This window comes from Trachurus trachurus, assembly GCF_905171665.1.
Source record: "Trachurus trachurus genome assembly, chromosome: 11".
Classification (NCBI taxonomy): Eukaryota; Metazoa; Chordata; class Actinopteri; order Carangiformes; family Carangidae; genus Trachurus; species Trachurus trachurus.
Genome location: NC_139904.1, coordinates 6,908,976 through 6,924,343, shown reverse-complemented (window position 1 = coordinate 6,924,343; position 15,368 = coordinate 6,908,976). Strand labels below are relative to the sequence as shown.

The 15,368-nt window shown below is 37.6% G+C and overlaps 1 protein-coding gene across 1 annotated transcript; it reads left to right on the top strand.

Moving 5' to 3' along the window:
* Nucleotides 1-1,410: 1,410 nt before the first annotated feature.
* LOC310993596 (uncharacterized protein) lies at nt 1,411-12,239 on the top strand. Its single transcript, XM_083981993.1, has 6 exons — nt 1,411-1,638; nt 3,974-4,102; nt 5,222-5,389; nt 6,151-6,305; nt 7,290-7,405; nt 10,978-12,239. Exons 1-6 carry the CDS (start codon nt 1,521-1,523, stop codon nt 11,162-11,164), a joined length of 873 nt encoding a protein of 290 aa, XP_083838119.1. The 5' UTR covers nt 1,411-1,520; the 3' UTR covers nt 11,165-12,239.
* The last annotated feature ends 3,129 nt before the right edge of the window (nt 12,240-15,368 follow it).

Genomic DNA, 15,368 nt, shown 5'->3' with positions numbered 1-15,368 from the left:
GAGTTCACCCTACTTGGTATTACAGCTCTGTCTACAAACATGTCCGCTTGCTTGAAGTAAACAAACTCCTCGGTGTATGTTTGAAGCCATCTGACATTGTCTGTGGAAAAAAAAATTGTGATTTTGTGGGATGTAACATCTAACAGCATAAGATCGGTCCGTTCCCATTCATCGCTGCCTTGACGATGCGGGGACAGAACTACGGCAAAACAGAGCAGTTTAAAAGAAAATCTTCAGATCCCTTCTTTTAGACCTAAAAATGCAAAATATGTATTTTTTAATTAGAGAGGTTAGGAAAAGACAAAAAAAACAAGCCCTACACAATGCAGCTGTTGAACCGAAACATTTCAGAATAAATTTGAATTTGGATATTTAAGAATATTAAAGGAGTGGGTTTTGAAAAATAGAAGAAGTCAAGTATAACACTTTGATTCATAACACAAACATTTTCATTTGCATCCTCAGACTAAATAAGTAAACTAAACTAAAAGAGAACTAAAAAAGAACTAAAAATCAGTGTAAATCCTGTCGATTTACACTGATTTTTAGTTCTCGATCCATATCAGAACTGTGACTTGTCTGCAGAAGTTCTGACAGAGACGGGAAGGAAACAACGTATGTTATGACTCACAAATACCACGACCTCTTACACATGTTCCCGTTAATCACGCAAGAGTGGGCTTGACGGTAAACATATGTTGAAAAATAAATAAATAAAGCTGCATAAAGCAAGACACAACTAGACAGGAAACAACGAGAGTGCACCTTCAAAAATAATAGTCCATGGAGCAGCAGACGTTTGTGTTTCAGGTTAATACAAACTATGTTTACACAATAAATGATGGGGAAACAATCATGAAATTCGAGGTTTTGTTCACTGATGTTTTATTTATTGATCTAACTGCAGATCAATCAGTTTGTTCAAGAAGATTATGAGATTTAACCAAAGCTCAACATCTCATATAGGTCGATCATCTGACATGTAGCCTATGAAAAAGAACTTGTTATGGGCCAACAGTCACATAAACAATGACTTATTGTTATTTTATACTTTTCAATAATTATAATAATATATTTTATATGGGTACTGCTTTATGTACCTACTTCATTGTTTAGTTTTTGGACAAATAAAATAAAATTTGCTAAACTGGATTATGGTTTTAAAGTTAAACAAAGTACCCGTTGATCCATTCATATGTCCTTTAGTTGTACAGTAGACTACAAAAAACGTAAATAGCCTAATATTTTTTTTCTGAAGTTTATTATAAGGCTAGTAGTAGTAGCAGCCTATTACATTGTTATGTCTACTCTGTGTTGAAATTAACAGCCGCTTTTATTTTGAAAGACGCAACCGGACTGCACCTCTCTCGGTGTGTGGCGCTTGGCCGCAGCGCGAGGGCGTCCAGTTTATAATGAGCCCGAGCGGCGCAGTGGTGGAGCAGCACTGACCCGCAGCCGCAGCTGGAAGTTTGTTGTCAACTCTTCACTGAAACTTTTCGTACTGTCTCTCTCGCGCTGACATGACGAGCAGCGGCAGATCTCCGGCCTTCGACGGGATGTACTCCCACCTGATAGACGAGGACGGCGGATGCGAAGATCCACAGCGGCTGCAGCGGCGGCCAGATGTGGGACAAGGCGGTAAGAACCGACACCACAGAGACAGAGAAGAGCTCCAGCTGTGAGAGTCTGAGTCTCTCTCTGTTCCTCTCTAACTTCATGCTGCACATATCATCATCGACTCACTTTACAGCTCTGAGTCGATGTGGAGCCAACTGTGTTATCATCTACTTTATCAGTGACATTAGTCAGGATTGTTGTCTGGAGGGAATTCATTTTAGAGTTTGGTGCAAACAGGAAAGAGAAAATATGTCCAGAAGACAAAGATATGAACAAAGATAAATAATTAAAGAAAGACAATAAAACACAACAACAAAAACAAGCATGCAGGTTAACATAATAGTTAGGCTAAATAAAAGACAACAGACATAAAATTGGAATAAACTGTATTAAAGATGCAGAAAAATAATAATGCAAAACCAAGAGAATAAACAGATGCATAATAATCATCATAGTTTAATTGACTGATTGAAGGAAACAGATGGATTGTTTATCTTACTGATGTATAATTTCTTTACAAGATCAAAGAAAAATCTCAGTTGGTTGACACTTATTATGGAAAAATCACGTTACTGATTTTGTTCCAATTAATAATCAATAAACCGAAGATGATTGTTCTTAAAGTAGTAAAGTTAAAGTACATACACCTGGAACTCACTACAGAGCTTTTAAAAGAAATGATTTTGTTGGTACCTCGGGGTCATTCTAGGTTTTTAATGTCTGACTTTTTAACTTTTTTCATTGATTGTCTTTTTTTTTTCATTTGACGTCCTCTGTTTTTATCTTCTTGACATCGCTGTGAGTAAGTCAAGGCTTCACCCTCACTTTACAATCTCCAGGTTTAAATGTAATAATAATGCGAGGAGGATTTCCTTCTGTCTGGAATAGAACTAAACCAATACATTGGTCAATATTTGCTGATGTAAATGATTAATACAAGAAACCAAAAGAGGTCAAGACAGAACGCCATCCATTTAGGCCCTGACATTAACACAAAACAAGATAATAATGATAAATTGAAGCCACTTTCCTCACTGCTCTGTTTTGTTAGATAATTGCAGCTCATTTCAGATTTTCCCACGTCTCCCAGGATCTGGTTTGACGTGTTGTTTGATATTTACAAGTCTGAGCAGAGCAGAGGACATTTCTTGTGTGGCTAATAGTCTCCACCTCAAGAAAATCCACAGGCCATGAGCTTGCATTATTTTACTTTTCTTTTTTTCAAAACCACATGTTGATTTTTCCTTGTTCATGTTTCAGTTCCTTTTATGCAACAGCACAGACATGATGTGAATCCCTGACTGGACAGTTTCTGACAGCAGTGTAGGTCGGAGGTCAATGTAACACAACTGTGTCTCTAGTTGTAAATTTAAGTGTAAGAGACTCTCTTACACTTAGATTTACAGCTGTACTCATTTAAATACTCACTGGTCTATGAAACTAAAAAAAAGGGGGGATATGCATGTTATTATCTCTACAAGTCAAACATGACATCTTCAAATGCCTCGTTAACCGTGAACACATTCTGTCACATTAAAGGGATAGTTCACCCAAAATTCAAATTTCCTCAGTCCTCATTATCTACTCACCCTCGTGTCAACTAAGAGCTGTGAGAATTTTCAGAGTCCTCCGTTCCTTCTCGGAGTTAGTGCTCGTCTGTAATGTCCCTCTTGTATTGAAGCCCTGAAATGCGAAATTGTTCCGCCGGTCGACACAGGAAGAGCAGTGAACTGAGACACTGGGAGCTTCTGCTACAAAAAAGCTTAAAATATAGACTTATTTAATTTTTTTTCGGAACAATTTCTCATGTCGGGGCTTCAATACAAGAGGGACATTACAGACGAGCAGTATGGAGGTATTTGGATGTTTTTTGGTGTGTCTTTTTGGACGAAGAAAGTTGGTATCCATTCACAACCATTATATGGACAAATACTGCTGCGCGGACCCCCCCCGTAACTCAGAGAAGGCACGGAGGACTCTGAAAATTTGAATTTTGGGTGAACTATCCCTTTAATAAACACATAAATACTCCTCTTTACATGGATCAGACTGCATGTGCTTTATGGTATTTTTAAATAAAGAATGAATTATTTTACAGTTATCAATAATCAAAATAAGAATTAAATAGATATTCTGTCAATCATCTATTGTAATAGTTTAAATTGAAGTCTATAACGTGTTCCTTTAATAGTTTTGGTTACATGAGGCCTTTGCTGGTACTGTGATGATTTCACTTGTCCAGACCAACCAGTAGACATCCTGAAAAGAGAAGAGAAAACTTAATGATTTCATTATCTATTTAATTGATTATTGATGATCTGAATCACCAACCCTCCCCTCTGCCTTCCACCTCCAGCTCACCCGGTCCCTTCAGGCAGTCTGAGCTCCAGGCTGAGCAGCGCTGGGCCGTACCGCCTCGCCACCATCTGCCTGGCTGTGCTGTGCGGCATCCTGCTGATCTCCATCATCGCTGTCACTGCGCGCAGTGAGTACGCACAATGATTTCTGCTGTGTGAAATATACATTGTAACTGTAAATAGTGAAAGGATCACCAGGGGTACGGCAAGTGGCAACTGTAAAATCTCACGCCGTAAGAAGTCCTCCTTTGGGCAATCAGCCTTTTCTATAAAGGGTTCCCAGATGTGGAATTCTCTACCGACCGAAATAAAACTAACCCGAGACATTAGAATTTTTAATTCAAATGTTAAAATCTGGCTGAAACAAAATCAGAACTGTGTGCATTTTTAATGTGTCATGACTTGGTATGATTTTAGAAGTATTGTACATTTTATAATGTTGTTATGTAACTTTGATGTCTTTCTTCTTACCTTCTTTTTTCCTACTAAAAGCCTAACTAGGGACGGGAGTTGGAAACTAGCATTACCTATAATCTCTGTATGCAGAACATTAGTCACATTGACTTGTTTGTAATGAGTGGAAGTGTCACTATGTTAATCTGCATTGTCCCTATCAAATAAACTGAATTAAATTAAATTAAATCAAAATTTAAACTTGAATTTGAACAATACCATCATGCATTATTAACAAGGAAACACCTGAAATGTAAATTAGATCAATATAATATATGCATTACTTAAAAAAAAAGGAAATACCTTCAGTATAAAATACAATAATTATAAAATATCCCGGCTGCAGAAATTGATGCAGGGAACATGTTGATATTGGGAACAAGAAAGTTTGGTCAAACCAGAACTGGACCGTTCAGTCGTTTCACTGTGCACGACTTATTAAAGATCTATCAAAGGTAATTTATGTTGTTCAGATTTTAACATCAAAGGCTGTGGATGACTGCTGGATAATATTGTAAATGCATTCAATAAAGTGTCATCCACCCCGGAGACCACACACACACACACACACACACACACACACGGAACACTGGTATGTGCAACACCAAAGCATAAAAGTGCCAGATGAACAGTTTCAGGCCAGAAAAGAGGATCCAGTGGTTTGAGTCTTGCAACACATGATGTATGGACCATCTGCGGTTTCCAATCAATCTTCTCTCACTTATTTTCTTCAAACTACTGTATATGCAACACCTACCGGAACAGTTCATTCACTTATCCATGTGTTCCTCCAGGTAAAAACACACCTCAGGGCGGCAGTGACGTGACCCCAGAGATTCAGAAGCAAAAGCAGGACGTGAACGTGTCGGCTCTGACGGCCACCATCAACAAGCTGCAGCAGGAGAAAGCCCAGCTGCAGAAGGAGAAGGACGAGCTGCAGGCCAAACTGGCCGCTACTAAAAGTACGCAAAACTTTATGTCTGTATACGAATGTGTGTGTGCTTTGACTGTGTTGGATTTAGATATAGCTGTGAAATTAATCACAATGTAATTAGAATTGCAAAATGCCAATAAGTACAATATCCATAAAAACGTGTCATAACAATGGGTGGCTTTGGTAACAGCAAGTCGTATACTCAAGACATAAGGGGACATGTTGGTTTGATAAAAGATATCATTGCAATATGATGTTTTCTGCAAGAGATACAAACAAGATTTTCCCGTTTATATTGTTTAATTTATGCTTTATTTGTCTGTTTCAATTATCAAATTTATTGATTTTATTCCTGCGTCGAATTAGAAAATCAAATTATTCCATCTTATGAGAAGTATAAGACTGCAAACGTTTTCATTATCACCAGGTTAATCTCTATAAAATGAAAATGTCAGAATTGTTCATTATTCCCTAATGAGCATATTGAAACTGCCAAAAGGTGACGAAGGCATTCAGTTTAATGTCATAGAAAACTGGTAAATATATACATTTAAGAAGCTAGTACCAATATTTTGTATTTTTATATTTTAAAAATTAATCAGTTGTCAAAATCTCAAATGAATTATATCTGAATTAACTAATCAATGGTGCAATTTAAGCTTTCAAAGAAAAAAAAGAGTCTCCGAGGAAAGTAGCTGCACCAATTCCCTGGAGTTTATGAAAACACATATGCAGAACTGTTAGTTTTTCATCAATATAAACACCAAAAATGTGTCTGTCATTCATCAGCTCCTGAGGTCCCTATCGTCTGCCCCACTGACTGGCAGCTCTTTGGAAAAAGCTGTTACCTCATCTCCAGAGTGTCAAGGGACTGGTCGGAAGCTCAGGAATACTGCCAGAGGAATGGAGGTCACCTGGCCATCATCCACACGGCCGAGGAGCAGGTATACATCATCACCGCAAGCTGATTCAGGGTGTGCTTTTATCTTTTAAAAATCAACACGCTGTGAACAAACAGAATAATACTACTTATAGGTAAAGCTTCAGGGTAAACCACAAAGATAGCACAGAACAGATAAGGAGCTATATTCTAAAGCTTCATTGCTAACATTTGCATCATCAGCTGTTAACTTGCCAGTCTAAAAGAAACGCTCTAGAAAAACTTCTATTTTGGTGGGAAAATGTCTGGTTTTGCTTTTATTTTTCTCACCTCTACTGAACACTAGCACACTAACCCGCTAGCGCTCGACTGTTACTGCACTTTTCCGATACCGAGGCAGTGTAGCTCCCAGGCTGTCCTGAAGACAGAGTTAGTGTATTATAACCTTATATTGTAAATGCTTCAATGGCTAAATCTCTTAGCAAGACTGATATATAAAACAGATGTTAATGCTAATATTAACTATGCAGCAATAGTAGAATTTCTATGAATAGCCTGCCCTATTACATATGTATTAGTGTTTCTAATTGTCATTAAATTCTAAATACTCTTAAATCACTGCAATCTCCTAAAATAGCTGGGCACTGTAGTTTTTAACAAACATAATAAATAGCACATTTGCTTGAGACTATTTCCAGGAGTGGATTAAGTGCATTTGGTGCTGTATCTGAGGCAGTTGCATAGTAGCGTAGTATTTGGTCAAAATGAACCGTAATTTGCAGGATAAAGATGATGATGTTCAATTTGTTTAGAGGATACGTGACGTGTGTCATTTCCAATTTTAAAAAAAACTGGTGCAGGTCACACAACTGACTCAGGTTTTTGCAGAATTCTCCAGTATCATCATCCTCTCTTTTGAGAGAGAATTGGGATATTAATCATTGATCCAATGACGAAGACACTTCACTGTACAAAAAAAACAACCAGTGATAAGTGTGTGAAATGAATTCCCTTCCCCTCATTTCTCTCTCCATGTGTTTCCTCTCAGACGTTTCTGTGGAATCTCCTTCCCCGAGGCCACTGGAACTCCTACTGGTTTGGGATGACTGACGGTGACACCGAGGATGTGTGGAAATGGGTCGATGGCACAACAGTGGTCGGATTGTAAGTTCACTGCTCTCACAAGTCACCAACTTTCAGACAGAAATCAGTTACTCTGAATCAGTCGGGCGGGGAGGGGTTAAAGACAGGATTTGGACATATTGTGGCTTAAAGGGATAGTTCAGCATTTTTGCAAATTGGCCTAACCCTTGGCACCTTTAACTCTTTCGCAACCATTGACGAGTTAACTCGTCAAAACCGTTTTTTTACAGATTACGGTAATAGACACTCTGAGGTACCCTGTGTGTGAATATGGTAGTCCTCTGATATGTAAAACTGTTTTAAACTAAAATCAAAACATAATGTTTTTTATAAACTGTGTAATCTTGGTTTTATTTGAGTAATCGTTCTCCTTGAATGCTGCTCTGGGGACAGCGTGCAGCGCTGTGCGGCTGTCAGCTACAGTGTTGCGACTTTCTCGCTGAATCTGGCGACTTTCCAAACCCTCTTGGCGACTTTTGACAAAAGCGACCGACGACAAATCTGGCGAGTTTTTCCGGTGCTGTTACAAACGTTTCTGGTTTGGAGACTCGGATCTGAAAGCCGGTTATCTCTGCTGTTTTCACGGTGCAGCGGAGCGGGCGCTCTGCAGCGGGGGCTGTGACCGGCCGCCCCCGCCACAGAGCACCCACCGCCGGCCAGTCACACAGCAGTGTCACGGAGCTGCTCCGCTGCAGCCAGAGACCCACACCGCTGCTCTCCAAGCTGCCACACCCCCCAGATTTGCCTACAAATATATTTATTTAGCCGTAGAAATGATTTGGGAGACATGCCACACTGCAGAGTACCGGTAAAATGAGCAGATGTGCTGAGGAATTAGTGTGGTCGCAAAAGAGTTAAAAACACAAGTTTACAAAGTGCCTCACAAAACAATATAGTAGCAGAGACAAGTCACAAATGCCATAAAACCATAAGAGGTGGATACAGCAACACAGGCAATACAAGAACCCAACAACAATTTGAGACCAGGACGACTAAAATTAGAGTGCAGGATACAGTTACAAATAAATAAAAGTGGGGCATACATGATAAAAACAAATAAAATGAGATACAATAATATAATAATAATAATAATAATAATAATAATAATAATAATAATAATAATATAATAACAATAATAATAATAATAATAATAATAATAATAATAAATGTTATTTATACAACACTTTTACAGCTCTCAAAGACGCTAAGACCAAATACAGAGGAAATAAAATACAAAAAAATACATAAGTGCTCAATGCAGAGAGAAAGAAAGAAACATAAATGTACATAGAAGGACAAACAATGTGCAATAACTATGTATGTTTGTAATTATAAGAAAAGATGGGATAAAAGAGTTAAAACCAAAAAAAAGTGTAAACTAAAACAAAGAGCATTTGAGTACAACTGTGAGATAAAAATAGATCTCAGAATGACATCACATAAAAGCGAGTCTGTAAAAGTGGGTTTTAAGAAGTGATTTCATTCCAGATTGTCTTTGGTACACACGACTTAGACAAACACACAGTCATAGATGCAAACTGAGTGACTGGCTGACCAGTGGACTTTAACATCTGGTAAATATTGATCTTTCACACAGGTTGTGACCTGGTATGGAAAAGTGGGGGGTAAATGAGGGGAATGAGCCATTGTAATTATACAGTCCACCGCCGTACTTCCTGTTTCACTGGAAAATTTTAGGAGAGCAGACGCCAAAATAGGAACTGAAGTTTGAGGACAAGAATGTAAAATTAAACTTCTTCAAAACCGAAGAAGGAACATGCCGTTGTGTTTGTGTTGTTTGGTTTAGTTGACTTTCCTATTTCCTCAATTCCTCCCTATTTCCCCCAAGCCCGCTATTAAGGTGGGGATGTGGGGGCGATATATCAACATTTGGTCTTGTCCACAACAATATGCCTTCTCTTTAAAATGTAGATGATCTTCTCCGTCCATCTCTATTGTAACAAACCTGAAAATGTGCACATAACACAACCACTGGGAAATGTGCAGAAGATCATTGACTTGTAACGTTAAAATACAGAATTTAACAATTTTTGGCAAAGACAACAAGGTCAGTCAGGTTTGTAATTTCTTCTGTAATGTCCAGTCTGATAAGACCCAATCAGAGGGTGAAGTGTAGCACAAGGGATGCATTTTATTAAACGTTATATCTTTTAACGGTAACAGTTTACAATAAGGGTCCCTTAATTAATGTTAGTTAGTACATTATTAAGCATTAATATATACACTAATGTGTTAATTAATGCTGAGTAATGCATACATAATGATAACTAATTACATTATTCAACTTTTATTATTACTTAATAATTTATTAACTAACTTTGAGTAGTAAACATTAATAGGCTACATTAATTAATGTGTTTCCTAATCCTAAGTAATACATAATAATGATTGTTAATATATCTGTAAACAGTTAATTAATGCTTAATAATGTACTAACTAACGTTAATTAAGGGACCCTTATTGTAAAGTGTTACCTTTTTAACTGACATTTAACTCAAATACGCAATCAATTATGATGATAACGATAATGGATTAGCCTGTAGAGGATAATAAGTACAGTAACGTTAAATAGGACAGAGTCACTAATGTGTTAAAGGTTCAGATTCCAGATGTGAGATAACAGCTGGAACGAGGCCAGGACCTGGTCTGACGTGGTTTCCCTGCAAAGAGCATGTTACTGCTGTTGTGCTGCTGCAGGGCAGTGCACTGCAGGTGACCCTGGACTCTGATGAAAAACAAATGTGTCAGAGCGAAAAGAGGGAACGGTGGAAAGAGCAGTTCCGCTTCGGTTCTGTAAAATTCATCTGGCATCTTTATCGTCTAGTTCATCTTGGGCTCGGCTCAATATTTTGTCTTCTGAGTTTGATTTGCTGCATATTTTTCACCTCTGCATCAGTTTTTACTTCACTTGCCTCTGGGTTTGTTTGTTTTTTAACAATGTATGCAGCAGACAACACCTCCATTCCTTAGATTCTCAAATGAGATTCAGGAGGAGATGCATCGTAAATAACATAGTACGACCAGACCTGAGCCTCAAGGAGAAGAGATTGACATATTACACAATGAAACTCAATATTTCCTATTATTTCCTTCCTGCCAAGTGCCAGTTCATCAGATTTTCTAATAATCTTCTGATTTTTTTCTTCCTCATTTTGAAAACATTTGGTGATGACTAACATTTTGTCATGCCTCTCAGGCCCACGCATTCCTTCCCTTCCTCTTTTCCTGCTGAGATATTTTGTGTCCTCATGTGGTTCTGACTTTGCTCCGCTCTGATGCATCTGAACGAGTCAGCATTTAATTGCAAAATGTAACTTTTTTATCCACTTTTCTGCTGTTCCCCAACAGTTGTGCATGTGCAGTATTTTCAAACGTACATTGCTTTACACACTGATTTACTTGGCTCTGAATGTTGGTCCGTTGTACTCCCGCATTGAACATAGTTCTTGTTGATTCTGGACAGAAGGTCAAACTCAAGTGTTTAGTTTTCAGATGAATACCGTACCATACCGTAGACTAAACCAACCCCCCCCCCCCTCTCTCTCTCTCTCTCTCTTCTTCCTGATTTTTAGTTTCTGGGAGGATGGTGAGCCCAACAACCACATCAACGAAGACTGCGGCTACATTGTGAAAACCAGAGTGTTGACACGAGTGGCAATAAAGAGCTGGTACGACGCCCCCTGCTCAATGGACTTACCTTTCATCTGTGAGAAGGAAATGGATAACAGTGCCGGCGCCACCACAGTCGCCTCTCAATGAGACATCTCCCCATCATGCAAGTTTTTACACAATCTGATGCATGAGTGGCTGATATTTTGCAAGTACAATTTGCTTAATCTACTTTTGATGCTTTGATACTTTTTTTTTTTTTTGCCTCTAATGCAACATACAAGCTGCACTATCATCCTGGTGAAGGTCTGTATGCAGAAGCCTATAGCCCTTAAAGGTCCCCCCATGTTTTGTTTTGTTGTATTTTTATTAAAGAGTTGGTCCATTAGAAGATCTCATTGTGGTTTTAAAAACTATCTCAGTGTAGTTTTCCATCTCCTCTCTCGGGCTTGAACAACTGTTCAGTGTCAGCCAATCAGAGGAGAAGAGGCTCTAAACCTCTCTTCTGATGGCTGAGTTTACTAATAAAAATATAGCAGATTTCAGGTAAAACATTCTGAGAAGTTCGACACAGTTTAGTTACAGAAGTCCTAAATGGCAGGTTTTAAGGCTCAGTCTCTAAATATACTTTTACAGTATCACTATAGAACCTAGCCCTAATTTACAACCAAAGAATCACATATACATCTACCTCTAGACAATATGGGACGACTGGTAATAAAATAAAAATTAACACATTCATTCAAATGCCTTTAAAGAACCCTTCACTTTATTGGGTCTTTCCTATTTTTCTACTGATAAAAACTCCTTACCGGAGGGTTAGTGGCTGCACTTGGTTTACTACAAATCTTACTTATAATCCTCCTTGTAAAGTTGGACGACGTTACAACATATTTGTGCCTTAAAGCACATGAATGATTTATTTTTATGTGTTTGTGTTACACACTTTATAGAGCAGGGATTCAAGATGATGATTAAAATTACCTGTCATTGTATTTTTATGTTTTGCAGATTATATGTGATTTTTAGTAATGAATAATGTTTGATTTACATGAAAGAAGTGGCATGATGGTACAGTAAATACTGTTTGTGAGAGTATGATATGATTGACCTAATGTGTAATGACCTCTGTAAAAATCATTCAATGCAAATTTGTTTGGTCCTAATTAATCAAATATGTGTGATTGTAGAAATGTGTTCACTTGTAAATAAACAATAAAAAATATTTTTGTATCTTATTGCTTTAACATCCTCGACCTGTTTGTAAAAGTATTTCATCTGATTTAATCAGGATTTTGAAAATGGATGCGATGAGTCATTATAACTATTATGCTGCCCCTGAGTGGCCAAAAAAAAAATCCAGCACTGCAGCTTTAAACATGTTTAGATCTCTAGTGACGCAACAGAAGAAAGAAAAACATATTCGTCATCCACTTTCTCCTTCTCTTTCTTTCTCTCACTTCTCACATTTATTTTAGGTTCTCATTTCTCTAATAGTCTATTTACACAGTACAATCCAAACTTTTATTAACCTCAACACCTCACCTGTTGTCTCTGTGTGTTCAGCCAAATGGGACAAAGGACTTTTGCTGGTAAATATAGTCATGTTGTGCGTTGTTTTTCTTTGGTTTCTTGTTTTTTGTCATGTGACCGACATTATGGTTTGTTATAAATCTTTCATTTTGTTTGTACAAAAAACTGTATATATATGGAAGGAAAATGCTGCCAGCAATTGATAAAGTATAACTTGAATTGCGAAATAACTTATAATTGTGAAATGAGTCCAAACTGTATTAACTCTTACTTGTTTTTTCTTTCTGCAGTGGAGGAACCATCCCTGTCCCAATCTTGTATATACTTTTCTGCGCATTGAGAGACAATAAATAACCAAATATCCCAAAAATATCTGACATGATAGGGTCATTGTAACGTCTCCTTATTCTGTTGTTGGTGGTGTTGTTTTTGTTTTTGTTGTTTCCCAGCAGGTGGCACTAGTCACACAAACAACACAATGACTATGTAATGGGAGCAACAGAGGAGTTGGTGAGTAAATTACTCTGCATTTACATTTATTACTGAATAACAGGCTAAAATCAATATCTGAGACCAAAGATAAAATATCAGGACATTTTCTACAATACAAAGAAAAAAAACATTTTGCATAACATTCAAATAGGATTAATTGCAATATACATCCTACAGTAATTAATTCAGGATCAATATTGCAAGTAAAGCAACATAATCAATTCGATCTCAGATAAATATAAATATATTTATGTTCACGAAATGAATTATTTGATGTTTGACAACAAATTTTGCAGAATAGACAGATTTTCTGTAGCATCAGCCCTTTAACTTTTCAGTTAAATTTTCCTGGTGTAAATTTCTGCTTTTCTGTTTTGTCTGTATGAACCATAAAGCTTTTGTTTTTTCATTTAAAAGTGGCAATAATGTAAATAATCTGTCACCTCTTCCTCTCTGAGCTGACAGACCTACATTCAGTCTTCCATGTCATTGTGTCCACTTCCTGTCTTGTCGTGTCAAAGTGGGCTAAGAGCTTCCCTGAGCGAAGAAACCAAAGGTGGAGGTGGGTTTGTTCAGTTTATTTCTCCTGCCTCCCTCCTGAGCTCGTTACCACAGGGAGTTATCAGGAAGTCAGCTAGCCCTCTTCTGTCACAGTTCATTAGCCCGGATTACAGGCCGCAAGAATTAGAAGAAGGAGAAACACTCAGGCTCGTTACTGAACTCTCTGTAATAATGTCCAATCAGCAAATCAAGCAATGAACCAATGAGCTGTAAAGAAAGATTTGAGTTTTCAGTGTAGGGAACTCTAAATGAAGCTTAACAGAGACTGAAAATGTCTGTGAAAACACTGTGAGGCACTAACACAACATTTTTCTCTAAAAGTGAAGAAACATTATTCTTCTGTCCCGTTTTTTTCTTATTTTTTCCATCAAAGCTGGGACAAGCTTAGAGTTTCTCATCAAAGACGAATGAAGTCATGCTTAGCTCAGTATTAAAGTTTGTTCACAGATTATATTTATTTTCCATTTAAAGATAAACGGTAAAAGAAAAACTAAAAGTAAAGAAAGTCTAAGGTAGACCACTGGTTAGGAAGAAACTCATCCATCTGTAAAATATGACTCACAGTTTAATACTACACATCCCAGAATCCTAAATGAATGAGCTGTGATGATGTAAAAAAAAAAAAAAAAAAAAATATTGGACAAATCCGTCGACAATTAACAACCATGCCTGGATTTACTGAGCTACAGCAGCTCTCGCTTAAAGAAAAATTCAATAAATAGCTCAGATGTTGTTCTGAATTTCTCCTTTTTTATTTATGATCCCACTGCAAACCTTTCTTTTTTTTAAATAATTCTGGAAACAATTATGCCGTCGCTGCTCAGTGCTCACAGCTGATTATGAACCAGAGTTAGGCGACCTCTAGTGGCCGGTAGTGGTTATGAAAGGAGCAGAGGACAATGGATAATGGCTCCTCGGCTTTGATTCTGTTTATCATTATAACTATGACAACAAATGTCCATCACACCTGAAGCCTGTACTGTACTATTGGTTTAAGTATTATAAACCATTATAATGAAGGTCACTGTCATGCTCCTATAGGTCGTACTTAAAGAGAGTGACAGACAAATACGGCCACAAACTGGTACAGTCAGTCCTGGTGGTCGTAGTCCAGGGTTCAAAGATGTCTTAGTAATTAGAAAATCATCATGAATAATGAAATAGTGGGGAAAACCGCAACATGGGCAGAAACGTACATAGATGGATCAGGTCCTGACAAAGTGAAGACAGGTCATATCATTTTAATTGCTAATTGCTCATTAGAAGTAATTAGATTCATCCTTAAAATTATGCAAGTTGGGTTGGTGCTTAAAAAGATGTGAGTTAGAGGAGTGTAGTTCTGAACTGCTGAGCTTCCACATTTCCCTAACTTAGTTAAAAAATAACATTTATTAAAGAATATTCTAGAAAACAAAAATAATATTATCTGAAATTTTAAAGGGATACTTCAACATTTTGGCAAACTGGCCCATTGCCATAATCCCTATAGTCATAGCAGTAGGTTCGTTACCTTTAATTGTCGGTGCAAGCTATTTTTAGAACGGCGGAGCAGAGCCGCGAGCTGCTCAGAGCTACGCTACGGAGGCTCATGTGATTTCTTGGTTTCCCTCATCAAACTCATCAAATACAAAATCCAACAACTCCAAAACGCTCTGGTGGACAAGTTGTGACCTGCACATTCACCACACTATGAGATAATAACAGAACGTTACGAGACAGAGTTGTTTTAGAGGTAAATGCAGAGACTGCTTGCTGAAAAACTGCCCCT

Coding starts and splice junctions, on each gene's coding strand:
- LOC310993596 (XM_083981993.1), top strand. CDS start 1,521: ATGACGAGCAGCGGCAGATCTCCGGCCTTCGACGGGATGTACTCCCAC. Junction 4,103..5,221: donor CATCGCTGTCACTGCGCGCA/GTGAGTACGCAC, acceptor GTGTTCCTCCAG/GTAAAAACACACCTCAGGGC. Junction 6,306..7,289: donor TCCACACGGCCGAGGAGCAG/GTATACATCATC, acceptor GTTTCCTCTCAG/ACGTTTCTGTGGAATCTCCT.